Raw genomic sequence first — 26,114 nt, 5'->3', positions numbered from 1 at the left:
ATAGGCACAAATCAGGGGAGCACAGAATATAAGAAAAATAAAGCTTTTTCTTACCTGGCCAGGTTTTCAATCTGTGGTTCTCGGAATGCCTGTCCTTTTGTTCCGTCAGTCCAATTCATCCACCTCTTGTAGTATCATCAGTGTGTCCCTACTTCCGGGCGCCAGAAATGTTAGGTGCAGTTCTCAACTGAATTGCCTCTAGTTTATATTGCTTTGCCAAATTTAGCTCTATTAAAGAAGTAAGACACAGAATCAGAAAGTTTCTGTATATCAGCTCCGAGCCTTAAAGGTCCCGTACTGTCAACTGAATTTAACTGCTTTATTGGGGCCTTTTATAGACTGGTTACAGAATCACATGTTTCAGCAAATTTCCATATAAGGTAACAAGCAGTATAATTTCAACATACATCACGCTGGTCTTACACATCTGGAAAGACTTAAGCTAGTCTTACAACATATACTGACACGCACACATTTATGCAGAGAAATGAAAAACTATTTTAAGTAGAACTCTAACCTATTATTTCCAACCTTATCACTTGAATGGTCATAGACCCCATATCTTGTTCCTGCAGGAGGCTCATCTTCTGGGGAATAGGATTCTAGAGCTGCAAAGATATAAACAAACAAAAGGCGCCTCTAAGTGTAGAAGAAAAACTTTTTAATATCCCAACTGGGTTTAAAAGCACTTACAAGATGAAGGAATAAAACGGGCACATCATGGAGGTGGTTAAAAACGGCATTGGAAAGGGTCACGGCAGAGGAAAATCATCAGAGTGATGCATGTATGTTTCACTGGGTCTGTCACCATCAGCAGCCGAATGAGACACTGGAACGCTGTGGGAGCCGGTGTTCTGCCGAGAAAGTTCCCCTCGGCGGATAAGGACCCCCTCTACTGCGCAGGCGCAGCGCTTGCGCAGTAGGAGCCAGCGGAAATAGCCAAAGCCAAATAGAATAGAAATCGGCTGTACACGGCGCCTGTAAGAGGGGGCTGCGCTCGGCACTTTTTTATTCTGCCTCTAGGTTCACTTGGATGGTGGGGCTTGAACCTGGACCCAGGGCACAGGCGCCGTGTACAGCTGATTGAAGTTTTTCAACTTCGGCTATTTTCGGAGGCTCCTAGTCATTCGTACTGCGCAGAACAGGGGGGTCCTTATCCGCCGGGGGAACTTTCTCGGCCAGACACCGGCGTCATCGGCGAGGAGAGGAGAAGGACCCGGAAGTGATGTCGAATGCTGTGAGACTCTGTGACCAGCCTGGACCGCAGCGCAGAGCGGAGGATGTGATGTCATAAGAAAGGGACGCGTTTCGTAACTCTGAATGGTTCCTTTGTCAACCTATGACCATAGCAATGACTGGGTACAATATATACTAGTAATGGGCTGGCCGTGGGCGGGTACAACAATAGAAAATAAACATGCTAGAAAAATTAGACTAAAATAAAGTTCAAAATAGCATTCTAAAGGAGAATGTGATATATAAAGGATAATATGGCTATGAACAGAACAGTGACAGCATGGATGAAAGAACAATATAATGAATGTAAAAAAAGGCATGTATGGGAAAGGTCTGTGACAATCAAATAAAAAACCAATGCGTTGTGCAGGCTTATTAAAGCGTGCACACACGTGTAAACGTGGTTAAAAGGTATAAAACAAGAAAATACATATATATAAAAAAAAACATATATATAAAAAATTATTAGTGGTGAAATGTAAGTATGTATAAAGCAATGTGTGGTGCAGGCTTATGAAATGTATTTATGCCTGCATATACATGTATATGGGCGTATACAAAGACGTATACATTGGATGATAAATGGATGTAGACACTTAAGTTATGAAACGAATAAAAGCGCATGAATGGTGGATCATAATTACAAAGTACATGTAATATCAAAGTATGGCACTGACTTAAAAATCCTCATTTAACCCTCCGGGGGCCAAAACATTTAATAAAAAGATCCAATACATTTCTGTGTGACACAATCTTCTATAGCGTAGGCATTGCCTCAATAATCCATACCCTGAGACCATCTGTGGATTTATCATGGAATTGGAGATAGTGTTTAGGAACACTATGATGGTCCAATCCACCTGTAATAAAAGGCGATGTTCGCCAAAGCGTTTACGCAATGGTCGGATGGTGCATCCTACATAGAACAATCCGACCATTGCGTAAACGGATATATGTGGACATGGTTAATGGGTGTTTAGAGTGGCTTTGTGTGTGCCTTAAGTTCGTCTTTTGGGTGTCCTTGCCCCCTTCTATGTATCGGGCACATATAGTCCTCATCCCTAAGCCCGGCAAAGACATATCCCACTGTGCTTCCTATAGGCCGATCTGCTTGCTAAACTATGACCTCAAGATCTTGACAAAAATATTGGCAACCAGGCTGCGGACGATTCCCCCATCTCTGGTCAATATAGACCAGACTGGTTTCATGCCATGGAAATCAACAGATATAAATTTACGTAGTGTTTACACATCTTCAGCTTCCTTACACTGAGTCCTCCACTAGGGTAATGGTTACACTAGACATTGAAAAGGCGTTTGATTCGGAGGTGTGGCCTTTTATTTCTTCGGTTCTAGAAGTCATGGGTTTCGGAGAAGGATTCCGCAGGTGGATCGACAAGTTATATAAAGACCCGACAGCACAGATAAAACCTAATGGTGCTCTATCAGCACTCTTTCATGTTGGAAGAGGTACGAGGCAAGGTTGCCCTCTGTCACCGGCTCTCTTTGCTCTGGTGATGGAGCCATACCGATAGATAATGCCGCGAAGGATGTAGCAGATCCCAACCTCCCTTTACCATGGACAGAAAAAATTAAATACCTAGGTATTTACATCTCCACATCTACCTCTGACTACCATACCCTTAATTTAGAGCCACTAATACAACTGACGAGAGCAAGACTGAAGGCGTGGGCACATCTCCCCCTCTCTCTAATCGGGAGAATTAATCTATTCAAGATGAAGCTTCTACCTGCTTTTCTCTATGTTCTCAGACATGCCCCCGTCTGGATACCCAAAAAATGACTCCTCTGATAAACACCATTTTACTGTCTTTTCTGTGGGGCACCGGTCACCCGAGATTTAGGCTGACAGTGCTACTGAGACCTTGGGGAGAGGGAGGTCTGGCTTGTCCTGACCTCCATTCCTTTTTTGTTGCTGCCCTGTTATCCCATGCCCACAACTGGCTGGTCTCAGATGACTCCAACGCAGCGGTGGTCCTGGAAGCAAGAAGTCTGGGGTCTTATGAGGTGCTATGGAACCTACTTTACCAGAGTCTTAGAGCTCCCTTCCCTCTTACAACAGCAATGAGAGCGGTCCTGAGGGCATGGTCGGTGGCAAATTCCATGCGCCCCATGCCTCCTGGACACATCTCCCCACATAACCCTCTTTGGTTTAACCCGCAACTGTCAGAATTTGGGTCCATACCTGATCCCAGTGTGTGGGCATGCAAGGGCATCAAATATGTGAGTCAGATCTGTACTGAGGGACGACCACAGACATTTCATAGATTGAAACAACAATATAACCTACCTAATTCACATTTGTGTAGGTTTTTGCAGCTTAGACACGCCTTTAACACTCAGTTTGAAAATGCACAGGTGGCCTTTTACACCTCAAACCTGGAGACGTTGCTCAGGGATGAAGCTCCACCTAAACCTTTATCCACCATATATAAAGCATTACTTCATAACATTCACACGGGCCTTGAAAAACTTAAGGCGAAGTGGGTGGTCGATTTCTCTACACTAGATACAGAAGATTGGGAGGAAATGTGGGAATGTCCCTTTTCACAGCTAGTATCGGCTAGAGATAGATTAGTGCAATTCAAAATACTTCATCAAGTGTATTACACGCCCATGCACCTACACAAATTATATCCATCCATCCCAGCTTCTTGTTTGAGATGCGACTCGCCCTCAGCGGATTTCATTAATAGTTTTTGGAACTGTCCTCAGATTAAAGTCTTTTGGGCTGAGGTCACCACTTTTATTTTGACTGTCACCACCATTCCTGTGTCATTGTCAGTGGAGGTATGTCTGTTGGGACAGGTAGAACCGCTGGCCCCTCGCCGAGCAAGCAGAACCCTACTAGGATTATTACTTTATGCTCGTAAATCTGTAGTACTCCGATGGAAGGCTTCGTCCGCACCCGCAATACATTTTTGGAAGAGGTTAGTGAACTCAGCTTTGCCACTATACAAGGCTACTTACCTGTCGCGTGGCTGTGCTAAGAAATTCCATAAAATATGGGACATCTGGATGGAATCCCTGTTCACTAATGCAGACTCGATGGATGATTAGTAACGATCTATTAATTACCTGTAACGGCTCAAGTGGCATCTCTGAACTTGTAGGCTTCCTTGGGTTGCTCGGTCAATAGTTATGGGGAGAGGGGGGAATGTGAATGTGTATATGTAACGTGTACTTCATTTCATTTCATTTCTTAAATAATTAAAATAAGCTATGTGGAGTATCTGTGGAAATAGAATACTTTAGATAATCTGCACAGGTGGTTGAGCGTACAGTAGTTTAGTTGTTTATTCTTATTTAGTTTGCGTGTGACCGAGCCTGGGTATGCCCAATAGGCTCTGTATTGTATTGTTTGTTTTTTTTTACCTTGAAATTACAATAAAAACAACTTAAAAAAAAAAAAACAATCAGGTACACCTGATTATACAGTGCTCAGAGCTGCCATTACTAATTAACATAGAGCAGTAAGGGACATGTGACACATAACACAGCATACAGAGCATGGCAATCATGCTTAATAAACTGGGTCAAGTATGGGAATGGCACAAGTTTGCCAATTTTGCTCTGGGCCCTGAGTGACTTTGTTCTGGTATTGATTATATGTAAACCAACTGCCCCCCCTGTAAGTTTAAAAATTAGATAATTCCTGGAGTTCATTTAAAATTTCTAGAGTTCTAAGAAGTCGATGGGCGATTCTTTCACCAAAATAAAATATCAGTTTTAGGTTTTGCTGCCCTGCTGTATACCTGAATATTAATGCAAAGCAAATTCTTTTATTTTTTTTGGAGACTTGATAATATTTTGTAGACGAGGGCATCATTGATTAATGTATCTCTTTCTCTCTTTTCATTTAGCTGGAAGGAATCTCCTAACTGCCCCTATGATGATGATGAGTAATAAAGCATTGAGTTTCCATCCTGACACCACAATGCCCGGAGCCCTCATCTAACATTGGTTGGATGTGTTTGTCTTTTCAGTGCAAGACAATGATGACACAATGTGCTGTGATGTCACACTGCACAGACTGATGGTTATAATGAGATGATACATGAAAGAGTTGAATTGATTGTGTCATACATTTGGGCTTTTCAAGTGTTGGGAGTTTTAGCATTGAAATAAAGCTTTTGCTTGCCGGAGATTCTTAGGTCTGAGTCCCTATGTTCTGTGACAGTTTTATCACTGAAGTCTCTTATGATATTCTCTTTATTTTATCTTTTGCATCACAAAGCTATTGACATGTAGAAGAACAAAGGTTACAATGCATTGTCTGTACACTGCTGTCAACATCAGGCAAAGATTGTGGGTGATCCTGGCGCTGGAGTAAGAGAATATTTTGTGTTGAAACATTTTTTTTAAACATTTAACTACTTCAGATCCGCACTATAGCCGAAAGACGGCTATAGCGCGGACCTAATTTGCCGGGAGGGCGTCCATGGACTTCCTCCCGTGCTGGAGCGCTGATAGCGTGAGGAGAAAAAAAAAAGGCGATCACCGGCGGCTGTCAGAGGGACATTGGTCCCAATCAAGGAGAGCAGCCACCTGCTCATCTGTGCCACCCGTGCCACCTGCCAGTGCCACCTACCAGTGCACAACAGTGCCGCCTACCAGTGCCCACCAGCGCTACCTACCAGTGCCCACAGTGCCATCCATCAGTGCCCACAGTGCCACCTATCAGTGTCACCTACCAGTGCCGCCCATCAGTGTCAATTACCAGTGCTCATCAGTGTGACCTATCAGTGCCATCTATCAGTGCCCCCATCAGTGCCACCCACCAGTGCCATCTTATCACTGGCCATCAGTGCTGCCTTATTTGTGCCCATCAGTACCGCTTTATCTGTCCTCATCAGTGCCGCCTTATCTGTGCCTATCAGTGCTGCCTTATCTGTGCCTATCAGTGCCCACCAGTGCAGCCTATCAGTGCCGACCAGTGCCGCCTCATCAGTGCATATCAATGAAGGAGAAAAATTACCTGTTTGCAAAATTTTATAACAAACTATGAAACATGATTTTTTTTTTTTCAAAATTTTCCATCTTTTTTTGTTTGTTTAGCAAAAAATAAAAACCCCAGCGGTGATTAAATACCACCAAAAGAAAGCTCTATTTGTGTGAAAAAAATGATAAAATTTTCATTTGGGTACAATGTTATATGACCGCGCAATTGTCATTCAAAGTGCATCACCGCTGAAAGCTGAAAACTGAAAATTGGTATGGGTAGGTTTCCCTGCCCAGACCAGGGGAACCTGGTCTGGGCAGCCCCTGGTCTGGGCAGGAGGGGGGTTTAAGTGCCCAGTAAGGAAGTTGTGGATAGAATCCTTGTCAGGTTTTTATTGTTGTCTGTAATATACACACGGATTCACCTTTTTTGTCCCACTGACCATTGTCATTGGAACAAAACATTATAGGAAATCCAAATGTTTAAGCTATCAGTGTATCAAGAATAGAGGGGAAATCTCCAATGGGGAGACCTGTTGGCCCCCTCACATTTGAGGGGCTTCTTTTCATTGCCTGTTGTGTCTCTGGGACAGGAGTTGAAGGGGAACCTCCCAAACAGGACATCAACAGAAAAAAAAATTGCCAGAGTTCTAAATATTCCCTACTCTATCCAAACCCTAAAAGAAAAAAAAGTTGTGGCTTTAGGCACACTGAATGGTCAGATATCTTTTATAGGAGGAAAAAATACAAAAAAAAGAAAAACCTAATAAACCCTCATAAAAGAACATTTAAAAATTCAGTCAGCTCTGCTAATGCTTAAATATTGTTGTTTCTGTATAGGAATATTCACAATCAATGTGACTTATGTGTCCAAAAAACACTTAAAAAAGCAATCTATACAAATGTTCAGAGAATTGTGCTTTCGAGATTTTAATCATAAGGATCTCAGTTATTCTTGTCTAATGGAAACGATCCTCTTATATCTGCCAAAGATTTTTTCAGAGACTATCTGTTGGACATTCTCTCTCTCTCTCTCTATATACCTTGCCCCCCAAAAAGACACATAGACCACTTTTAAGTTGGAAGTAGGGCAAGGCCACAGCTTTATTGAACATATCAGTATAACAACCTTCAAAATACCAATAACCATGCCGGTCACGGTTATACTGTGAGCATCTATAAACAAACCGTATAGTCTAAGAGGCCTGTCTCCACTATCAGTGAGAGACAGGCATTAAACTGACCCCGTAATTAAACTTGAGGGCATAGCCCATAAAGTAATACCAATTGCTGGCAAGGTAATAATGCCACACGCAAGTCAGTGGTTCACTGACTAGCACCCCACCGAAGCCAGCGCTTGCTCGACACCACCAACGAGGCCCAAGTTGAAAATGTCAAGGCCAATCTCATTCAAATGGACCCCATCAGGTCTCAGTAAATCACTGTTGTCCCCTTCCAGGTCTTTGTGGTGCACCGCAATACCAGAGATTGTGCCGGGGACTGAAAGGTGGTCGGTCTATGTGGGCACATGAGTAGCAGCCAAAGACTCCCATCCTAGCAGTCAAAATGCAGGTCTTTCCGGGCAGCCATCCTCTGGCAAAACTGGGTGTCATAATTGAATCAGCACTGCCCGCCATACATTTTGTACGCCCCCCAAATGAGATCCATGTATCCAAAGAGAGAAGGGCCCAGCTTCTGAAATTTCTCACATAGGTGCAGAAACCCTGCAATGTTAAATAAAATAATTTCCTGGTGCATCATGGCAGCATACATATGGGTTGTGACTCCGCCCCCACAACATGATAGGACTGGTTAACTATAAATCAAAGACAGACCCGGCTCACAGCATTCTCCTTTTTTTCCTCACCTGATCAGGACTGAAATCGCGAGGTATCCCTTACCGTTTGTCTCCCCAGCCAGGTTCAGCCTCTGCTGGGTGGACGTCCTTCCTGTACAGTCTCTAAATGAGCTATATGGTTGGAGCCCCATTCTGGTCGTCTGGGGGGCATATTTCAGCCTCTCCTAGGCGGAAGTCCTTCCTCTACAGTCTTTAAATGAGCTATATGGTTGGAGCCCCATTCTGGTGGTGCAGGCTTCTCAAAGAAAGCTTTAAACAAGCTTTGACGTAAGTGACAGTGTTTCCTTTTGCTTTCCATATGCTTTTTACTACTTTTTTCTGTGTTATGGGCGTTTGCCATTCCCAAGATGGCTGCAGCAGTGCAAGTACACTCTGAGCATGAGAGGCAGGAAGTGTTTCCTGGCTAGAGCTTTTCCAGGATGGTGATCTGAACTTGCTCAGGCACTGATATCATCACTAATGGCAAATGTGAGCTCTAAATGGTTTTATGGCATTTTTGGGCAACAAATGGTGGAGCTCTCTACTCATGCATGCTGGATGCTTATGTCATTGTATGCAGGTATGTTTTTCCCTTTTTATGGCATTCACCTATGTTTTTTCCTATCTTCTTCTCAGTTTTGCTCTAGAATCATTGTGCTCTTTATGACATTCACCTGAGGTCTTCCTATCCCAGGGGCGGATCCAGAGTCTTATCTCGGGAGGGGCACTGTCAGAAATACCTTTTTTTTTGGGGGGCAATTTATCAGGGAAATGGCTGATGTTGGCGCTTCATTCATCACTGCACCATGGTTGTTATGGTGTCAGGATGATTGAAGCGCATTATTTCTATTATTACATTGTAATATAAAATGAAATGGTTCAACCCACCATAATGCAGAATCAGTGGGAGCCCCGAGTGTGTCACTTTCCACCGTCGCCTGCCACACGTTGCGAATTGTCACTTGCCTGCCACCAGATGCAGATTGTCACTTGCCACGTCACCTGCCACACCTTGTGGATTGTCCACTTGCCACGTCACCTGCCACACATTGAGAATTGTCACTTGCCATGTCACCTGTCACACCTTGTGGATTGCCACTTGCCACGTCACCTGCCACACCTTGCGTATTGTCATTTGCCATGTCACCTGCCACACCTTGGGGATTGTCCACTTGCCACGTCACCTGCCACACATTGCGAATTGTCACTTGCCACGTCACCTGCCACACCTTGCGGATTGTCATTTGCCATGTCACCTGCCACACCTTGGGGATTGTCCACTTGCCACGTCACCTGCCACACATTGCGAATTGTCACTTGCCACGTCACCTGCCACACCTTGCAGATTGTCACTTGCCACGTCACCTGCCACACCTTGCGGATTGTCACTTGCCACACCTTGCGGATTGTCAATTGCCACGTCACCTGCCACACCTTGCGGATTGTCATTTGCCACGTTACCTGCCACAATTTGCAGATAGTCACCTGCCTGCTAAGGTGGTGTTTTGCTTGTTTCTTGCTGTGTCTCAGACTCCCAGAGTCAGGCAGCAGAGAGATAATGTAATCTCTCTGCTGCCCACGCTGCCTGCACAGTGAGGGCAGAAGTTACTGCAGGGATCTCTCTGCTCACCCGTCCTTCAGCTAGCTGATTGGCCAGCTGTGCGCTCACGCTGAGCCGGCCACACACTGATGCGGCAGCCCGCCCACAAACTGCGCCGACCGCTCGCAAACCACGCCACCCGGTTAGCCCATGGAGAGACCCCCGGAGTGGCTCGTGGAGCCGCCCGCTCTCTCATCTGCCAGGCCCGCAACAAATTTCTCTGGGGTGGCAATTGCCTCGTTGCCCCCCCCCTGGATCCGCCCCTGTCCTATCCCCTTTTCAATGCTTGCTCTGGGATCACTGTGTTGGGCTCAGTTTCCACTAGTGCGACTTGTCACTGCAAAGTTGCATGACAAGCCGTACCCCATGATTTCCAATGAGTACTGTTCATATGTGCGTCCATAGACCTCAAGAATATACAGACATTGATTCAAGTTGCATCAAATTTGCGGCAAAATCATGCGACTTTCAGGTCGCAATAGTGGAGACTTAGCATTATGCTGTTTTTTCATTTCAGTCTGCTGCTTTGCTCTGTTTCTAGTCTCAATAGAGACTTTTTTGCAAGGGCAGCTAAGGACGCAATTGCCTGGGTTGAAATGGAGGAAACTCTCCACAAGGTTACAAAGTACTAATTTCCTTCACTGAACAACTGGAAGAGTTAATCCAAGAAGAATTGAAGGGGTCAGAGAGAAATGCCCTTATAAACAGGCTGTCAAAACTGTATACCCTGAAAAGGCTAGAGGTCAACCTGCTGCAGTCTCCTCCGATGATGGATGCATCATGAATGTAGCTGGCAAGACATGTCACATTCAAGGAGGCTCTAGTCTGAAAATTAGTTCTAGATCTGAAGTGCTCCTACATACTGTAGCATCTGCAGGTGCTGGCACACCAGCAATAACCAGCCCATGTACTGAGTGAGTCTAATGGGAGTGGTTTCATAATTATCAACCAGTTGCTGCACCTGCTGGACTCTGAGGAAAGTGGCAGGGTCTGCATCCCTTTAGACAAGATACTTCCAATAGGGAATCACATCAAAAATTTAATTTTTATTGCAGTGGATGCCAAAAAAATCAGATTTTTATCTTGGTGCAGACTTCTGGGAAAATCAGTGAACCAGTCATACAAGCAAGACGTCAATTTTGTTTGGGAGCCACGTCGCATGACTGCGCAATTGTCAGTTAAAGCGACGCAGTGCCGAATCGCAAAAAGTGCTCTGGTCTTTGGCCAGCCAAATGGTCCGGGGCTTAAGTGGTTAAATAACCCCGTCTGGAAGAAGAGACAAGGTGGTAACAGCTTTGTAAGAGCTGAAATTGGCGGCATACTCTGTGGTGGATGTGTCAGACATCAATTGATGTTTTTCAAGAGTGGTGTTCCCCGCGGTCACGGCAAGGCGTGCATTATGGCTGAAGCCATGGTTTGTGGATCCCGCCAAAAAAAAAAATGGTGCAAGACACTATAACACAGATCCAATCTATTTGGGAGTAGACAGGATACAGCCATCTCAAGGGTGACCATTAGCAGGTCAGGGCGAATATCATCTGACAAAACAGAAAATTCCAGAAGGTCCAGCATACAGGTGGCGACTCCCAAGTAGATACCATTGGGGAACACATACAGGGGGCTGCACATACAGGGGTTCTTCCAAAGAAGTGGGGTTCTTTAAATAAGTGGCACTTCTACTCTTGCACTTTAGCATTTTGCACATAGCAAACTACAAAAGACTGCAGGTGACCCCAGTTTCAAATTATCTCACCTTCCTCTCTGAAACATGCACTCTTTACCTATCCTCCTTTTCACAATTGCAGCCTCTCTCCTCAAACTCTTTTCTTCACCCCTCTGCTCCACCCCACAATCTGTACATATCACCCTCACTTCTCCCCTCCCCCTATTACTGCACTCATCACCTCTTTCTAACTCTAAGCCCACTTGCTAACAAACCCCCCAGGATACTGAAGCATGTCCCCTCATACAAATCACATTCTCATACTACCTCCCTTACTCTTCTGCTTCTCCTAATCGCTGGAGATATTTCCCAAAGCCCTGGGCCTCCCTTATTTAACTGTACCCAATACACCCATCACCATCACCCTACACCCTCTGACCATAGTCGCAATCTACGCAATTTAGTCTCCATTCCTCTTCTTCCCAACGCCACCCTCCCTCTCTCCTGCGCCCTCTGGAACGCCCGCTCTGTCTGCAACAAACTCACTGCTGTTCATGACCTCTTTGTCACTAAGTCCTTTAATCTACTTGCTCTCACCGAAACCTGGCTCCACGAACATGACACCCCTTCTCCTGCTTCCCTCTCCCAGGGTGGCCTTCCCTGGACTCACTCCCCTAGGCCTAATGGACGCAAGGAAGGTGGAGTGGGATTCCTCCTATCCCCCCAGAGCACCTTCCAGGTTATTCACTCTCCTCCCTCTTTTTCCCTCTCATCATTCGAAGCCCACTGTATACGTTTATTCTCTCCTACTTCCCTAAGCATTGCTGTGATCTACCGGCCCCCTGGACCATTATCGACTTTCCTTGATGAGTTCTCTGCCTGGCTACCCTACTTTCTCTCTTCGGAAATTCCCACAATCCTTCTCGGTGATTTCAACATCCCTGCTAATACAAACACTCCTGCTACTTCTAAACTTCTTAGTCTAACCTCTTCATTTCCCCTGAAGCTATGGGTACAGGCTTCTACTCACTCTGATGGCAACACCCTTGACCTTGTATTCTCCTACCTATGCACTCCATGCAACTTCTCAAACAATCCTTTTCCTCTCTCCGACCATCACCTCATTAGTTTCTCTCTCCCCCTGTCTTCCACCACCTTTCCCTCCAATCGCCTAACCATCACCCGTAGAAACTTTCGCAACTTCAACTCCTCTCTCCTCTATTCTGCTACTGACCACCTCTATGACAAAATTTCTCCCCTGTCCTGCCCCAACCAAGCTACGTCCATCTACAATAAATCCCTGTCCTCCACCCTGGACAAGCTCGCTCCCCTCACTACACGCAGAATCAGGCCTCGACCCCTACAACCCTGGCAAACAGATGACACTAAAATTCTCAAAAAATGTAGTCGCGCTCTTGACCGTCTGAGGCACAAGACTAATGCCCCGTACACACGGTCGGATTTTCCGACGGAAAATGTGTGATAGGACCTTGTTGTCGGAAATTCTGACCGTGTGTAGGCTCCATCACACATTTTCCATCGGATTTTCCGACACACAAAGTTTGAGAGCAGGATATAAAATTTTCCGACAACAAAATCCGTTGTCGGAAATTCCGATCGTGTGTACACAAATCCGACGGACAAAGTGCCACGCATGCTCAGAATAAATAAAGAGATGAAAGCTATTGGCCACTGCCCCGTTTATAGTCCCGACGTACGTGTTTTACGTCACCGCTTTTAGAACGATTGGATTTTCCGACAACTTTGTGTGACCGTGTGTATGCAAGACAAGTTTGAGCCAACATCCGTCGGAAAAAATCCTAGGATTTTGTTGTCGGAATGTCCGAACAAAGTCCGACCGTGTGTACGGGGCATAAGTCTCTCAAAGACTTCAACCAATACAAATCTGCCCTCCAAAAATACTATTCTTTCCTCCACACTGCCAAGCAAACCTATTTTACAACTCTTATTAACACCTTCTCATCCAGTCCCCGTAAACTCTTCTCTACCTTCAACTCTCTACTTTGTCCTCCACCGCCTCCACCCACTGACTTACTCACTGCCCAGGAGATCGCTAATCACTTCAAAAACAAGATTGATACAACCTGTGATGAAATCTCCACTCTACAGGTATCTCCCCCAGCTAAGACCCCATGTCAACAGGTACAACTGACACCCCCCCTATTCAAATCTGCTACTACAGACGAAGTTGCTAAACTCCTTTCTATCTCCCACCTAACCACCTGTCCCCTGGACCCTATTCCCTCTCAAATGCTACGGTCGCCCTCTGACCCCATCCTACACTCTCTAACCCACATCTTCAATCTCTCCCTCACCTCTGGCATCTTCCCCAATGCTCTAAAACATGCACTGGTCACTCCCATACTTAAAAAGCCGTCCTTGGACCCTACCAATCTTAACAACCTACGCCCTATCTCCTTGCTCACCTTTTCCTCTAAACTACTTGAGCGCCTGGTTTACAACCAACTGAGTGACCACCTCATTAAAAACAACCTTCTTGATCCCCTTCAATCTGGATTTCGCCCTCAACACTTCACAGAAACTGCTCTTTTAAAACTCACAAATGACCTACTAACTGCAAAAAACCAACTTCTGGATCTTTCAGCTGCCTTTGACACGGTTGACCACCCCCTCCTCCTCAAAAAACTTTACTCCCTCGGTCTCCGTGACTGTGCTCTTCAGTGGCTCTCATCCTACCTATCCTAATGCACCTTCAGCTTCACTTACAATTCTACTTCCTCCACTCCTCTTCCCTTCTCTGTTGGGGTCCCCCAAGGTTCTGTTCTTGGACCTCTTTTATTTTCAATCTACACCTCTTCCCTGGGTCAGCTGATAGCCTCTCACGGCTTTCAATATCATTTCTATGCTGATGACACACAAATCTATCTCTCCACCCCTCAACTCACTCCATCAGTCTCCTCACGCATCACTAACTTACTAACCGACATATCTGTATGGATGTCACACCACTTCCTCAAACTCAACTTGTCCAAAACTGAGCTTATAATATTTCCTCCCCCACGTGCCTCTTCCACTGACTTCTCTGTCAAGAGCAATGGAAAAACCATCCACCCATCCCCACATGTCAGGGTGCTAGGTGTTATCCTGGACTCTGAACTCTCCTTTCGGCCCCACATCTAATCACTTTCCAAAGCTTTCCACCTCAACCTCCGCAACATCTCCAAACTACGTCCCTTTCTAACCAAGGAAACCACAAAGCTCCTAATTCACTCCCTGGTTATCTCTCGCCTCGACTACTGCAACTGCCTCCTCATTGGCTTACCTTTAAATAGACTATCCCCACTTCAGTCCATCAAGAATGCTGCTGCCAGACTCATCCACCTTACAAACCGCTCAGTGTCTGCTACCCCTCTGTGCCAATCTCTCCATTGGCTACCACTCACCCAACAAATTAAATTCAAAATACTAACAATAAGTTACAAAGCCATCCACAACTCTGCCCCCAGCTACATCACTAACCTAGTCTCAAAATACCAACCTAATCACCATCTCCGTTCCTCCCAAGACCTCCTGCTCTCTAGCTCCCTCATCACCTCCTCCCATATCTGCCTCCAGGACTTCTCCCGAGCCTCGCCCATCCTCTGGAATTCCCTACCCCAATCCGTCAGATTGTCTCCAAATGTATCCACCTTTAGGCGATCCCTGAAAACTTTCCTCTTCAGAGAAGCCTATCCCGCCTCCATCTAACAACTGCACTATTTTCTCCATTAGCTCATCCCCCACAGCTATTACCCTTTTGTATAACTTGACCCTCCCTCCTAGATTGTAAGCTCTAACGAGCAGGGCCCTCTGATTCCTCCTGTATTGAATTGTATTGTACTTGTACTGTCTGCCCTAATGTTGTAAAGCGCTGCGTAAACTGTCGGCGCTATATAAATCCTGTATAATAATAATAGATACCAGGAGGCAAAATTTTACGGACCAGGAAAAAATTAGTAAATGAACTGGAGAAGTACCCAATCTTCATTATTGAAGCCTTAAAGATCTAAGGCTCCTGTCTTAGGAGAACAGCGGAAGTCCTTTTTAAGGGTGCACTAATCCAGGGGGTGCCTGTGCAAAGCTTTACGCACAGACCTGGATGGAAAACCTTCAGGATCAGTGGGCCATATCACAGTGGCGGCCCCGTCCTGTAGTCACCAAAAGAAAAAAAAAAAAAATGTTTAAACTGGCCCTTTTAAGAAAAAAAAAAATCCTTTAACATAGTGCACTGTGGCACCGAAACGCAGTGCACTATGGAAAGCGCCACGTCAATGCAATCACGTGATTGCAGACATGGCACTTCATTTGAGGGCCTTTAACCCGCCTTGCGGTGCAATACAGAAAGCCGAGTAGCTTCCACCCGTAAAATCACTGTGATTCTGCGGGCGGGAGCATTGTTGTTAAAGATCTCAATTTCACTTCCGGGTTTTCTGAAACTGGCGAAAGCCGGAAGTGACACCGTCACGTCGGCAGCTCTGTCCTTTGGCCCGAGCGGAGATGTACTGCAGTAAGGTGAGAGAGAGCGCGCCTGATTCTATCCATATCTGTTCCAAAATTCCGATTTCTGATCATAATGAAAAATGTAATAAATCATCTCCCTGTGCCCCCCTGACAAAGTGGAAACGGCTTTGTGACTGCCTGCACAAATTATTTTAGCAAAGGATTTAATTGACAGAAAATGTGTGTGAAACAAAAGTGGATGCACCAAAGCCTCTCATTAATGTTCAGTAACACTAACATGGGGTTTAATACTTTATTCCATATTGTGTCAGTCTGTTCCATTTTAAGACATTTGAAATGTCTTAAAATGGAACAGACTGACACAATATGGATAAAGTATTAAAACCCCATGTTAATGTTACTGAACATTAATGAGAGGCTTTGGTGCATCCACTTTAGTTTCACACACATTTCTGTCAATTAAATACAATGTAAATTATCACCATAACATTGCAACTGATTTAAAAAATATCTGATTTAGGAATAGTGATTCTGGGATATATGAATCTAGGTCATCACATTTACATATCTTATATTACAGTAATTTTTAAAACTTCAACTTTTCACAGTTTTTTTTTTTGACCGCCACACGCCAATGTATCCCTGGTTTGGGGAAGGACATAGTTGTTATGGCAGCAGCTAGCTGCCATAACCCCCGGTATCCCCGTGTTCAGCCGGTGGTCAGCTACAAGATAAAAGTAATCTCTGCAGTGGATTCGCCGCGAGATCACTTTTAGCGGTGGCGGGAGAGGGCCCCCCCTCCCGCCGCGATCCGGTGCCCTCTGCCACTTACCGGAGCAGTCGGCAGCGGCGGAGGCGATCGCACGTGTCTCCTTGCTAGGTATGGAGACGAGTGAGGGGAAGATGGCCCCCGCCCATCTCCATACCATAGCTGGACGGAAGCGACGTCAAAACGCCACTTCTGCCCATACTTCTTAAAGGCACATTTTTTATGTCATTTTTTCAAAATGACAAAAATGTATTTATTTATTTATTTATTTTTTTTGCATTTAAGTCCAAATATGAGATGTGAGGACTTTTTGACCCCAGATCTCATATTTAAGAGGACCTGTCATGCTTTTTTCTATTACAAGGGATGTTTACATTCCTTGTAATAGGAATAAAAGTGACACATTTTTTTTTTAAAACAGTGTAAAAATAAAAGGTAAAATAAATAAGAAAAACATTTTTTTTTAAATGCGCCCCGTTCCGCCGAGCTCACGTGCAGAAGCGAACGCATATGTGAGTAGCGCCCACATAGGAAAAGGATATTCAAACCACACATGTGAGGTATTGCTGTGATCGGTAGAGCAAAAACAATAATTCTAGCCCTAGACCTCCTCTGTAACGCAAAACATGCAACTGGTTGAATTTTTTAAATGTCGCCTATGGAGATTTTTAAGGATAAAAGTTTGTTGCCATTCCACGAGCGGGCGCAATTTTGAAGCGTGACATGTTGGGTATCAATTTACTCAGTGTAACAATATCTTTCACAGTATAAAAAAAATTGGGCTAACTTTACTGTTGTCTTATTTTTTAATTCAAAAAAGTGTATTTTTTTAAAAAGAAAGTATTGTAACGACCGCCATTTTATTCTCTAGGGTGTTAGAAAAAAAATGTATAATGTTTGGGGTTCTAAGTAATTTTCTAGCAAAAAAAACTGTTTTTAGCTTGTAAACACCGAGTCTGAAAAAGAGGCCTGATCCTTAAGTGGTTAAGATGTCTATTTAATTAGGGGTATGTGCAGCCAGGACATTTATAGTCTAAATATGTCTCCCACTTTTCCTTTTCTTGTATAAAATATGAAAAATACAGCACAAAACAGCACATGGCTGTAATGGAAAATACAGATAGAGAGTACAACTAACCACCCTAAGCACAAATAATTATAGAATTGCACTGCAAACATTATAATGCACTTAGCAAATAAACAGCTTTCAATTTAATTGCATTATAGCCATCCCTTTTGGTAGCCTCCCTGGCGGTTTTCCCGAGTGTGGCTCGGGGTTAAAATTCAGTACCATTAGCGGTAACCCCGAGCCACACTCGGGATCGCATTGCAGGATCCTGGGGCGGCGTTACTTACCTTGTCCCCGGGATCCTGCGATGTCCCCCGCAGTGTCCGAGGGCTCCGTCCTCCTCCGAAGCCTCTCCGTGCCAGGCTCCGTTCCCTGCGAGCGGCGCGACGCACGGGGGCGGAGCCTGGCGGCAAATTCAAAAAACTGTCAAAATCATAACACATACAGTACTGTAATCTTACAGATTACAGTACTGTATGAAATGATTTCACATCCCTTTTGTCCCCAGTGCTCTGGCCCATGCCCTGCATGCAGTTTTACATGATATACACTGTTCTTTCTGCCTGGAAACTGGAGATTGTCCATAGCAACCAAAAAGTGTCCCTTTACGTCAAAAGTGGCTTTAGACCAGCTAGAAAACAGCGATAGTAAATTAGAACACTTGCAGAATTGAGCGATAGTGAATTGTGGGTAAATTTATTTTATTACTATTTTTTTAAATTTTTTTTAATTATTTATTTTTATTTATTATATTATAATTTATGTTTTTGTGTTTCAAACTTTATCATACCCGGGATATCTACTAGACTCTGGTTTGGACAGATTTAAGTGTGTTATTATTAAGATTTACAGACCTACAATATAAAACGCCAAATTTCCATGCAAAATAATTGTACCGCTTTCAGCACCTAAAATCCAAAATAATCATACCGCCAGGGAGGTTAAAGGTTGCAGATACTTGCAGCACTGTTACGTTCTGTGTTTCAGATAGTATGTTGTATAAAAACATTGTCAAAAAAAAAAATCGGTTTTAAATACTCATGAAAAGAGACCAAAAAAAAAAAAAATGTTATCAAGTGTTAGCGCTGGTTCCCACTGCTGCGATGTCCGAGATCGGATGTGATTCGCACCGCACTGCAGTGCAAATCACACGCGATCTCTGTGCGATCCGATTTCAGCCATACAGATAGTATGGCTAAATTTGCATCGCATTCGGGCCAAACTCGCACAGGACCCTTTTTTGGTCCGCAGCAGAATCGGATAGCATGGGTGTTCACACCATGTGATCCGATTCCTGTCTGACTTTGCAGATCGCACTGCGATATGCGAACTGATTGTGGGCTGTCATTAACTTTTAACTGACACTCCTAGCAGTTTGCATAGGGCAGTGTGAACTGCCACCAGGAGACATGCGATGCGGGAACCCGCAGTAGATTTGCAGGGTTCCCACATCGCAGCAGTGTGAACCGGCCCTTAAAGAAAATCTGTACCTGATGATATACAGAGCTTTTCATTGCTGACAAGTACTAGTTGCCACTTGCCAGGCTGTCTCTGGCCGTAGAACTGACCTAGAGCAAGCAGGGGTGTAATCTGGTGTACTTAACACTTGGGGCAGATTATGTTTATTTTAATAATTACTACTGAAAATAATTTTGACTAACAGAGGAAGGTGGTGCCTCTTATATAGTTAAAACTATTTCAGTAGTAATAATTAAATAAATGAATGCTAATAATGTCCAAAAAAGAAATGGAGACAGAGACTATATTTTTCTCTGAACATCAAAAGGGCGAACTTCAGATGCAAAAGGCTGGACTGATATTTTCAACCCACAAATCTATATATGCTGTACAGAGCCCTGTGTATAATATACAGCCTGGCATATGATGTACAGAGCCCTGTGTATAATGTAGAGCGTGGTATAAGATGTCCAGAGTCCTGTATATGATGTGCAGAGTCCTGTGTATAATGTAGAGCCTGGTATATGATGTACAGAGCCCCTTCCATCAGAATACTTCTTTCACGTCAGACGCTCCCCATGAGATAAGAGTCCCTCCTTTCACACCAGACACCCCCTATCACATCAGGATCCCCCTTTCACATTAGAAGCCCCCTCATCACATCCAAGAGCCACCTCTCCCCCCTGTATGCCAGAAGCCCCCATCATATCAGAGTTGCTGCAGACCGGGTAAAATCTTGTAGTGGGCCGGATGTCGTTCTCATGCCATAGTTTTGAGACCCCTAGTCTATACTGCCTTTCAAGTGTGCAATCTAAAGGGAAATACCCCAAAATAACAACTGATAGCTATTGTTTTTCCAAGATAAACTTAAAATTTCTGGCTGTGTTTTTCACATGGCAATATTGAATAAACATGCATCCAGAACAGCTGGAAAAATGTGGTGATCAGATTGAACCTACCTAATGTACCCTGTACACTTGTCCTCTGAAGTCTATTGCCACAGTATAAAAGCCAGCCAGGAACTCAGCACAGGGATGGGGGGAACCCCTTATAATGGGCACAGCAGCCAGCAGCTGTACAGACCCGGGAACTCAGCACAGGGATGGTGGGAACCCCTCATTATGGGCACAGTGAGGCTGCAATTGATGGGTACAATGAGGCTGCATTTGATGAAATAGACACTTGCATTTGGCAGCGCCATACCTATCTCTCTTTTAAACTTACCCATATTTTCATTTGATTCATAGGTATTGATCATTGTAGAATTTTTTTTCAAAATGAGTGAAAATTTGGTTCCATCTTTGAAACTATTTCCCTTCACAAGGCGTTCAGATGAGTGAAAAAAAGAGGATAAAGGAGCTTGGACCACATCAACCCAAATTGCAAATTCAACAGAGGTCAAGTGATCGTGGTCGAGTTTACACTCAAAGCTTTTCCACCACTTCTTATAATAATGGAGTTGGCTAGCTGGATGTGATGTGACTCATGCCTATTGTTTTTCCCTGTTTGCTATTCCAAAGTCATGGCACGACATGCTGTGGATATCAACAGGGGTTAACGACCTAAAGCATCTCACTGAAAAGTGCAAGCGGCATAAAACTACCCAAAGCCACCTTGACAATGTTATGAGGCTCGAGTTTTTTGGGAAGCGTAGCATTAACAGCTAGATGCAGGCTACAGAATTGCCATTAGAAAACACAATGAAGAGGTCATAAAAAATTGACACATCCTGTCTCGAATAATCGACTGTGTGAAATTTTGTGGTGCATTTGAGCTGGCTTTGCGTGGCCATAATGAGAGTGAGAGCTCCGATAATCCTGGGATATTCCATGGCTTGGTCGATTTTGTTGCTTCTCTTAATGGAATTTTGAAAGAGCACCTTGAGAATGCCACTGTTTTTAAGGGAACTTCAAAAACTGTGCAGAACGAGCTGTTGGACTGTATGTTGTCTGTAGTGAAGGAGCACATTATTCAAGAAGCACAGAGCAGCAATTTCATCTCAATCCAGGCCGACGAGACCACTGATATTGCTACACAGTGCCAACTTGTGCTTGTACTGCGCTACATTGATGCCAAAAACAACGTACAGGAGAGATTTTTTGAGTTTATTCCTCTACATTCCGCTAATGCGGATTCCATTGCTTCAGCACTACAAGAGTGTCTTGCTGTCCTCCTTCCAGGGGATCAGAAACATAAACTCCTCTCCCAAGCATATGATGGAGCCAGTGTGATGAGGGGTGCCACTGCAGGGGTTCAAAAGAAGATTCAGGATATGTACCCAAATGCCCATTACATCCACTGCTATGCACATCAGCTCAATCTGATAATGCAACAGGCCACTTCTCAAATACCCAAAGTGAGGCTTTTTTTTGCTAACCTTGGAGGATTTGCCAGCTTTTTTGCGAGATCACCCAAGAGCACAGATGTACTTGATAAAGTTGTTGCCCATAGACTGCCAACATCAAGCAGTGTCAGATGGAACTTCCACAGCCGTGCCGTCAATACAGTGTTTGAGCACAGAGAGGACCTCATCCACTGTTTTGAAACCATGCGAGACTCAGGTGACTTTGGCCCTGTTACCATGAGAGAGGCAGCAGGCTTTGTCGTGCTGCTGGAAGATCAGGATTTTAAATATTTTCTTACGCTTATCCACAACATCATGTCACATGTGGACCTCCTCTATGCCAAACTCCAGAAGAAGGACATAGATTCAGTCCACATTAAGGGGAGCATCCAGCAGTTCCAGCGGGACATACAGAAGATCAGGTAGCAGCTGTATTCCTCCTTTTCCATGTGTTATTATTATTATTATTATTTTTATTATTATTGCTCATACATTTTGCAGAGATTCTATGCCATCCCTGGTTGACCAAAGCAGTCAAGGTGGTTCTCAACCGAAGAGGCAGGGCTCGCTGAATCCAGGAGAACATAAACGCATTGCAACCGAGGTGAGTTTTAATTTGTTGCAATATTTGTCTTTTTGATAGCTCCCTTATAGATATGAAGATTGGAAAGAAAAATATTTTTCTTACAATATTCATATAAAAATGATGTGATCTAAAAGGATTTGTTATTCCCTCTAGTGGATAACATTAGTATTATTACAGCCTTTATCTGTGTTAGCTGCCTGAAAATCAGAAATGCATGAGACTTGACATATTTACTAAGAATGTCTTGTCCATGTGTATGAAGTTCTGAGAAATTATGGATTCAAAACCACTGAAACTGATCTCCCTTTATAACTTAAAACTGAACATTTTAAAATGGCCAGTTTTAATATTATGAAGGGAGATCAGTTTCAGTGTTTATGAATCCATAATTTCTCAGAACTCCATACACATGGACAAGACATTCTTAGTAAATATGTATAAGTTTCATGCATTTGTGATGCTCAGGGAGCTAACATAGATGACATTGACATTTTGTCATCACTACCTAATTTTTGTTTTTATCCTTCACTCTATAGGTCTGTGATACCATACTATTACACACCATGCGACGTTTCTCCTTCACAAAACACCTTGTTAGTGCCACCTTGCTTCAAGCAGACAGGTTTGAACAGTACGCAATGGAGTTTCCGGAGGATGCACCGAGTGAGACTTTGAAGGCCTATCTACTGCTCAATAAGAATAAGTTAAAGACAGAGCTTGGTCTCATCTACCGCACAGAAGAGTTCAAAAAGTGCAATGGTGCTGTGGACCTATTCCAGCTGTTTGTGGAGAACAATCTTGCTCATGTATTTAGAGAGACTGTCACTCTGCCAAAGATCCTCATCACCACACCCATGACCACAGCAGAAGCTGAGAGGTGCTTCTCAACCTTAAAAAGGATTAAGACTTTTCTGAGAAATGGCATGACCCAGGAAAGGCTGAATGCATTGGCCATGCTGTCAATGGAAAAGAGAGTGGTGATAGAGAAGACTGACTTCAACCAGAAGGCCATAGAGAAATTTGCAAGCCAGAAAGAAAGGAGAGCAAAATTTATTTTCAAATAGTTCTACTGGCGCTAACGTGAATGTGGCGTGCATTTGTATTCAGTCACCTTTACTCTGATTCAGAGTTTTTTTGTTGTTTGTTGTACAATAAATTTTGTTTGCTGTTGTAAAAAAATTCACTGATTCGTGGTACATTTATTGCATTCTTTAACAGTTGACTTAAACATTAACATTTTCAATATTTTATCTAGATATATAATCTGTCCTGTGATTCTGGGACTATATACTCTGTCCTGTGATCTGAGCTGTATACTCCTAACACTATGGGTGGAAGCAAGTGGAATACAGGGGACGGAGTGGGTGGATTATATAAGGGGTGTGGTTTATGAGAAGTGGGAGGGGTCAAAAATTATGGGTGGGGTCTGGCGCCCCCCCATCCAAAAACTTCACCAGCCGCCACTGCCATATCAGCTTATCAGCTATATTGGTGTGACATTGGTGGAAGTTTAAGGGAGGTCCGCCTTTCTGGTACAATAATTTTTATTGAAAAAGTATAACATCATGACAAACTCACCCATGCAGGGGCATAATTCCATGAGCATAACGATCATATAACATTGACAGGTGGGAAGTCCACCTTTCAATCTCTTATGCCGCGTACACACGGTCGGACTTTTCGGCTACAAAAGTCCGACAGCCCGTCCGCCAGACTTTCGACGGACTTTTGGCGGACTTTTGGCGGACTTGCGGCAGACTTTCTAATGAACGGACTTGCCTACATACGATCACACAAAAGTCCGACGGATTCGTACGTGATGACGTACACCGGACTAAAATAAGGAAGTTGATAGCCAGTAGCCAATAGCTGCCCTAGTGTGGGTTTTTGTCCGTCGGACTAGCATACAGACGAGTGGATTTCTGGGTCTGGCGTAGTTACGACGTAAAGATTTGAAGCATGTTTCAAATCTAAAGTCCATCAGATTAGCGGCTGGAAAAGTCAGCTGAAAGTCCGGGGAAGCCCACACACGATCGGATTGTCAGCCGGCTTTAGTCCGTCAGCGTCCGTCGGACTTTTGTAGACGAAAAGTCCGACCGTGTGTACGCGGCATTACAGTCAGCCAGGCTACCAGAGTTGATGGAAAAGTAAAAAATTCTGGTCCAGTTTGTAGCTGGATTAAAAAAACAAAAACAAAAAAAACGAACAATCGTGAAGGTTCTAGTTACCCAGAGGAGATGAGGATTCAGTTAATTTCTGTTCCTAGCAAAAAAAAAAAAATTAATTAATAAATAAAAATAAAAACAAGGTAATCTGTGCCCACTGCTAAAGTTAAAAAAAAAAAAAAGTCAAGCATGCTCAGTGCAGGTAGTACCTACCTTGTGTCAAACCAGAGAGGTCTTCAAGAATAAGATTTACCAAAGAATATGGGAAAATGATGCAGATCTCACACAGCAAAAGCCTGGAGTCCTTTATTACCTAAACCAGCCAACCTCTGCCGGGTTAGCCCCCCCATATCAAAATTTTTGAAAAAATGTTATGCAGTTTGTTAGATCTTTGTTAGATCAGGTTAGATCAACAGTTGTTTGCGTTAGATCTCACACAGAAGAAGCGATATTAACAGTTATAATTTGCTGGGGGGGCTAACCCGTCATCAGCCCCCCCTTATCAAAAAATTGACCAAACAGTTAGCTATTTTGGAAGCAATTTGTTAGATCCGGTATGATCAAGTGTTTTTAACGTTAGATCTCACATAATTAGAGACTTATTAAGTGATTAATGAGGGGGTGCTGGCCCCCCCCTTATCAAATTTTTGGGCCAAAAATCATTCAGGCTAATAGATATTCATTAGATCCAGTAAGATCAAGTGGTTTTAACGTTAGATCTCACGTCATTTCAGAGATATTCCACATCAAAATAGAGATATTAGGTGGTACATATGGACGGGCTGGCCCCCCCTTATCAAATTTTTGGGCCAAAAATCATTCAGGCTAATAGATATTCGCTAGATCCGGTAAGATCAAGTGTTTTTAACGTTAGATCTCACATCATTTCAGAGATATTCCACATCAAAATAGAGATATCAGGTGGTACATATGGAGAGGTTAGCCCCCCCTTATCAAATTTTCTGGCCAAAAATCATTCAGGCTAATAGATATTCGTTAAATCCGGTAAGATCAAGTGTTTTTAACGTTAGATCTCACATCATTTCAGAGATATTCCACATCAAAATAGAGATATTAGGTGGTACATATGGATGGGTTAGCCCCCCTCTTATCAAATTTTCTGGCCAAAAATCATTCAGGCTAATAGATATTCGTTAGATCCGGTAAGATCAAGTGTTTTTAACGTTAGACCTCACATAATTAGAGACTTATTAAGTGATTAATGAGGTGGGGCTGGCCCCCCCTTATCAAATTTTCAGCCCAAAAATCATTCAGGCTAATAGATATTCATTAGATCCGGTAAGATCAAGTGTTTTTAACGTTAGATCTCACATAATTTCAGAGATATTCCACATCAAAATAGAGATATTAGGTGGTACATAAGGGGGGGCCAGCCCGTCCATATCAAATTTTCTGGCCAAAAATCATTCAGGCTAATAGATATTCGTTAGATCCGGTAAGATCAAGTGTTTTTAACGTTAGATCTCACATCATTTCAGAGATATTCCACATCAAAATAGAGATATTAGGTGGTACATAAGGGGGGGCCAGCCCGTCCATATCAAATTTTCTGGCCAAAAATCATTCAGGCTAATAGATATTCGTTAGATCCGGTAAGATCAAGTGTTTTAACGTTAGATCTCACATCATTTCAGAGATATTCCACATCAAAATAGAGATATTAGGTGGTACATATGGACGGGCTGACCCCCCTTATCAAATTTTCTGGCCAAAAATTATTCAGGCTTATAGATATTCGTTAGATCCGGTAAGATCAAGTGGTTTTAACGTTAGATCTCACATAATTAGAGACTTATTAAGTGATTAATGAGGGGGGCTGGCCCCCCTTATCAAATTTTATGGCCAAAAATCATTCAGGCTAATAGATATTCGTTAGATCCGGTAAGATCAAGTGGTTTTAACGTTAGATCTCACATCATTTC

At 43.6% G+C, this 26,114-nt stretch overlaps 2 protein-coding genes across 2 annotated transcripts in view; both read left to right on the top strand.

The window, feature by feature from the left end:
* Positions 1-5,396, top strand: part of LOC141132856 (aldo-keto reductase family 1 member C1-like) — a 61,980-nt gene extending 56,584 nt beyond the window's left edge. The window contains exon 8 of the mRNA XM_073621777.1: positions 5,121-5,396. Within this exon, the coding sequence (XP_073477878.1) occupies positions 5,121-5,163 (43 nt within the window). The 3' untranslated portion in view covers positions 5,164-5,396. The remainder of the gene's footprint in view (positions 1-5,120) is intronic.
* A 10,420-nt stretch (positions 5,397-15,816) lies between these two features.
* Positions 15,817-23,070, top strand: LOC141134000 (zinc finger MYM-type protein 1-like). The gene is made up of 4 exons (XM_073623596.1): positions 15,817-15,831; positions 20,851-21,842; positions 21,922-22,024; positions 22,543-23,070. Exons 1-4 carry the CDS (start codon positions 15,817-15,819, stop codon positions 23,068-23,070), a joined length of 1,638 nt encoding a protein of 545 aa, XP_073479697.1.
* Positions 23,071-26,114: the final 3,044 nt, after the last annotated feature.

This window comes from Aquarana catesbeiana, linkage group LG03 (genome assembly GCF_042186555.1).
Source record: "Aquarana catesbeiana isolate 2022-GZ linkage group LG03, ASM4218655v1, whole genome shotgun sequence".
In the NCBI taxonomy this organism is placed as follows: domain Eukaryota; kingdom Metazoa; phylum Chordata; class Amphibia; order Anura; family Ranidae; genus Aquarana; species Aquarana catesbeiana.
This window is presented reverse-complemented; position numbering and strand designations above follow the sequence as displayed.

Excerpts from the sequence above, each read along its gene's own strand:
- LOC141134000 (XM_073623596.1), top strand. Across the intron at positions 21,843-21,921 it reads CGGGACATACAGAAGATCAG|AGATTCTATGCCATCCCTGG; the intron begins GTAGCAGCTGTA and ends TACATTTTGCAG. Across the intron at positions 22,025-22,542 it reads ATAAACGCATTGCAACCGAG|GTCTGTGATACCATACTATT; the intron begins GTGAGTTTTAAT and ends TTCACTCTATAG.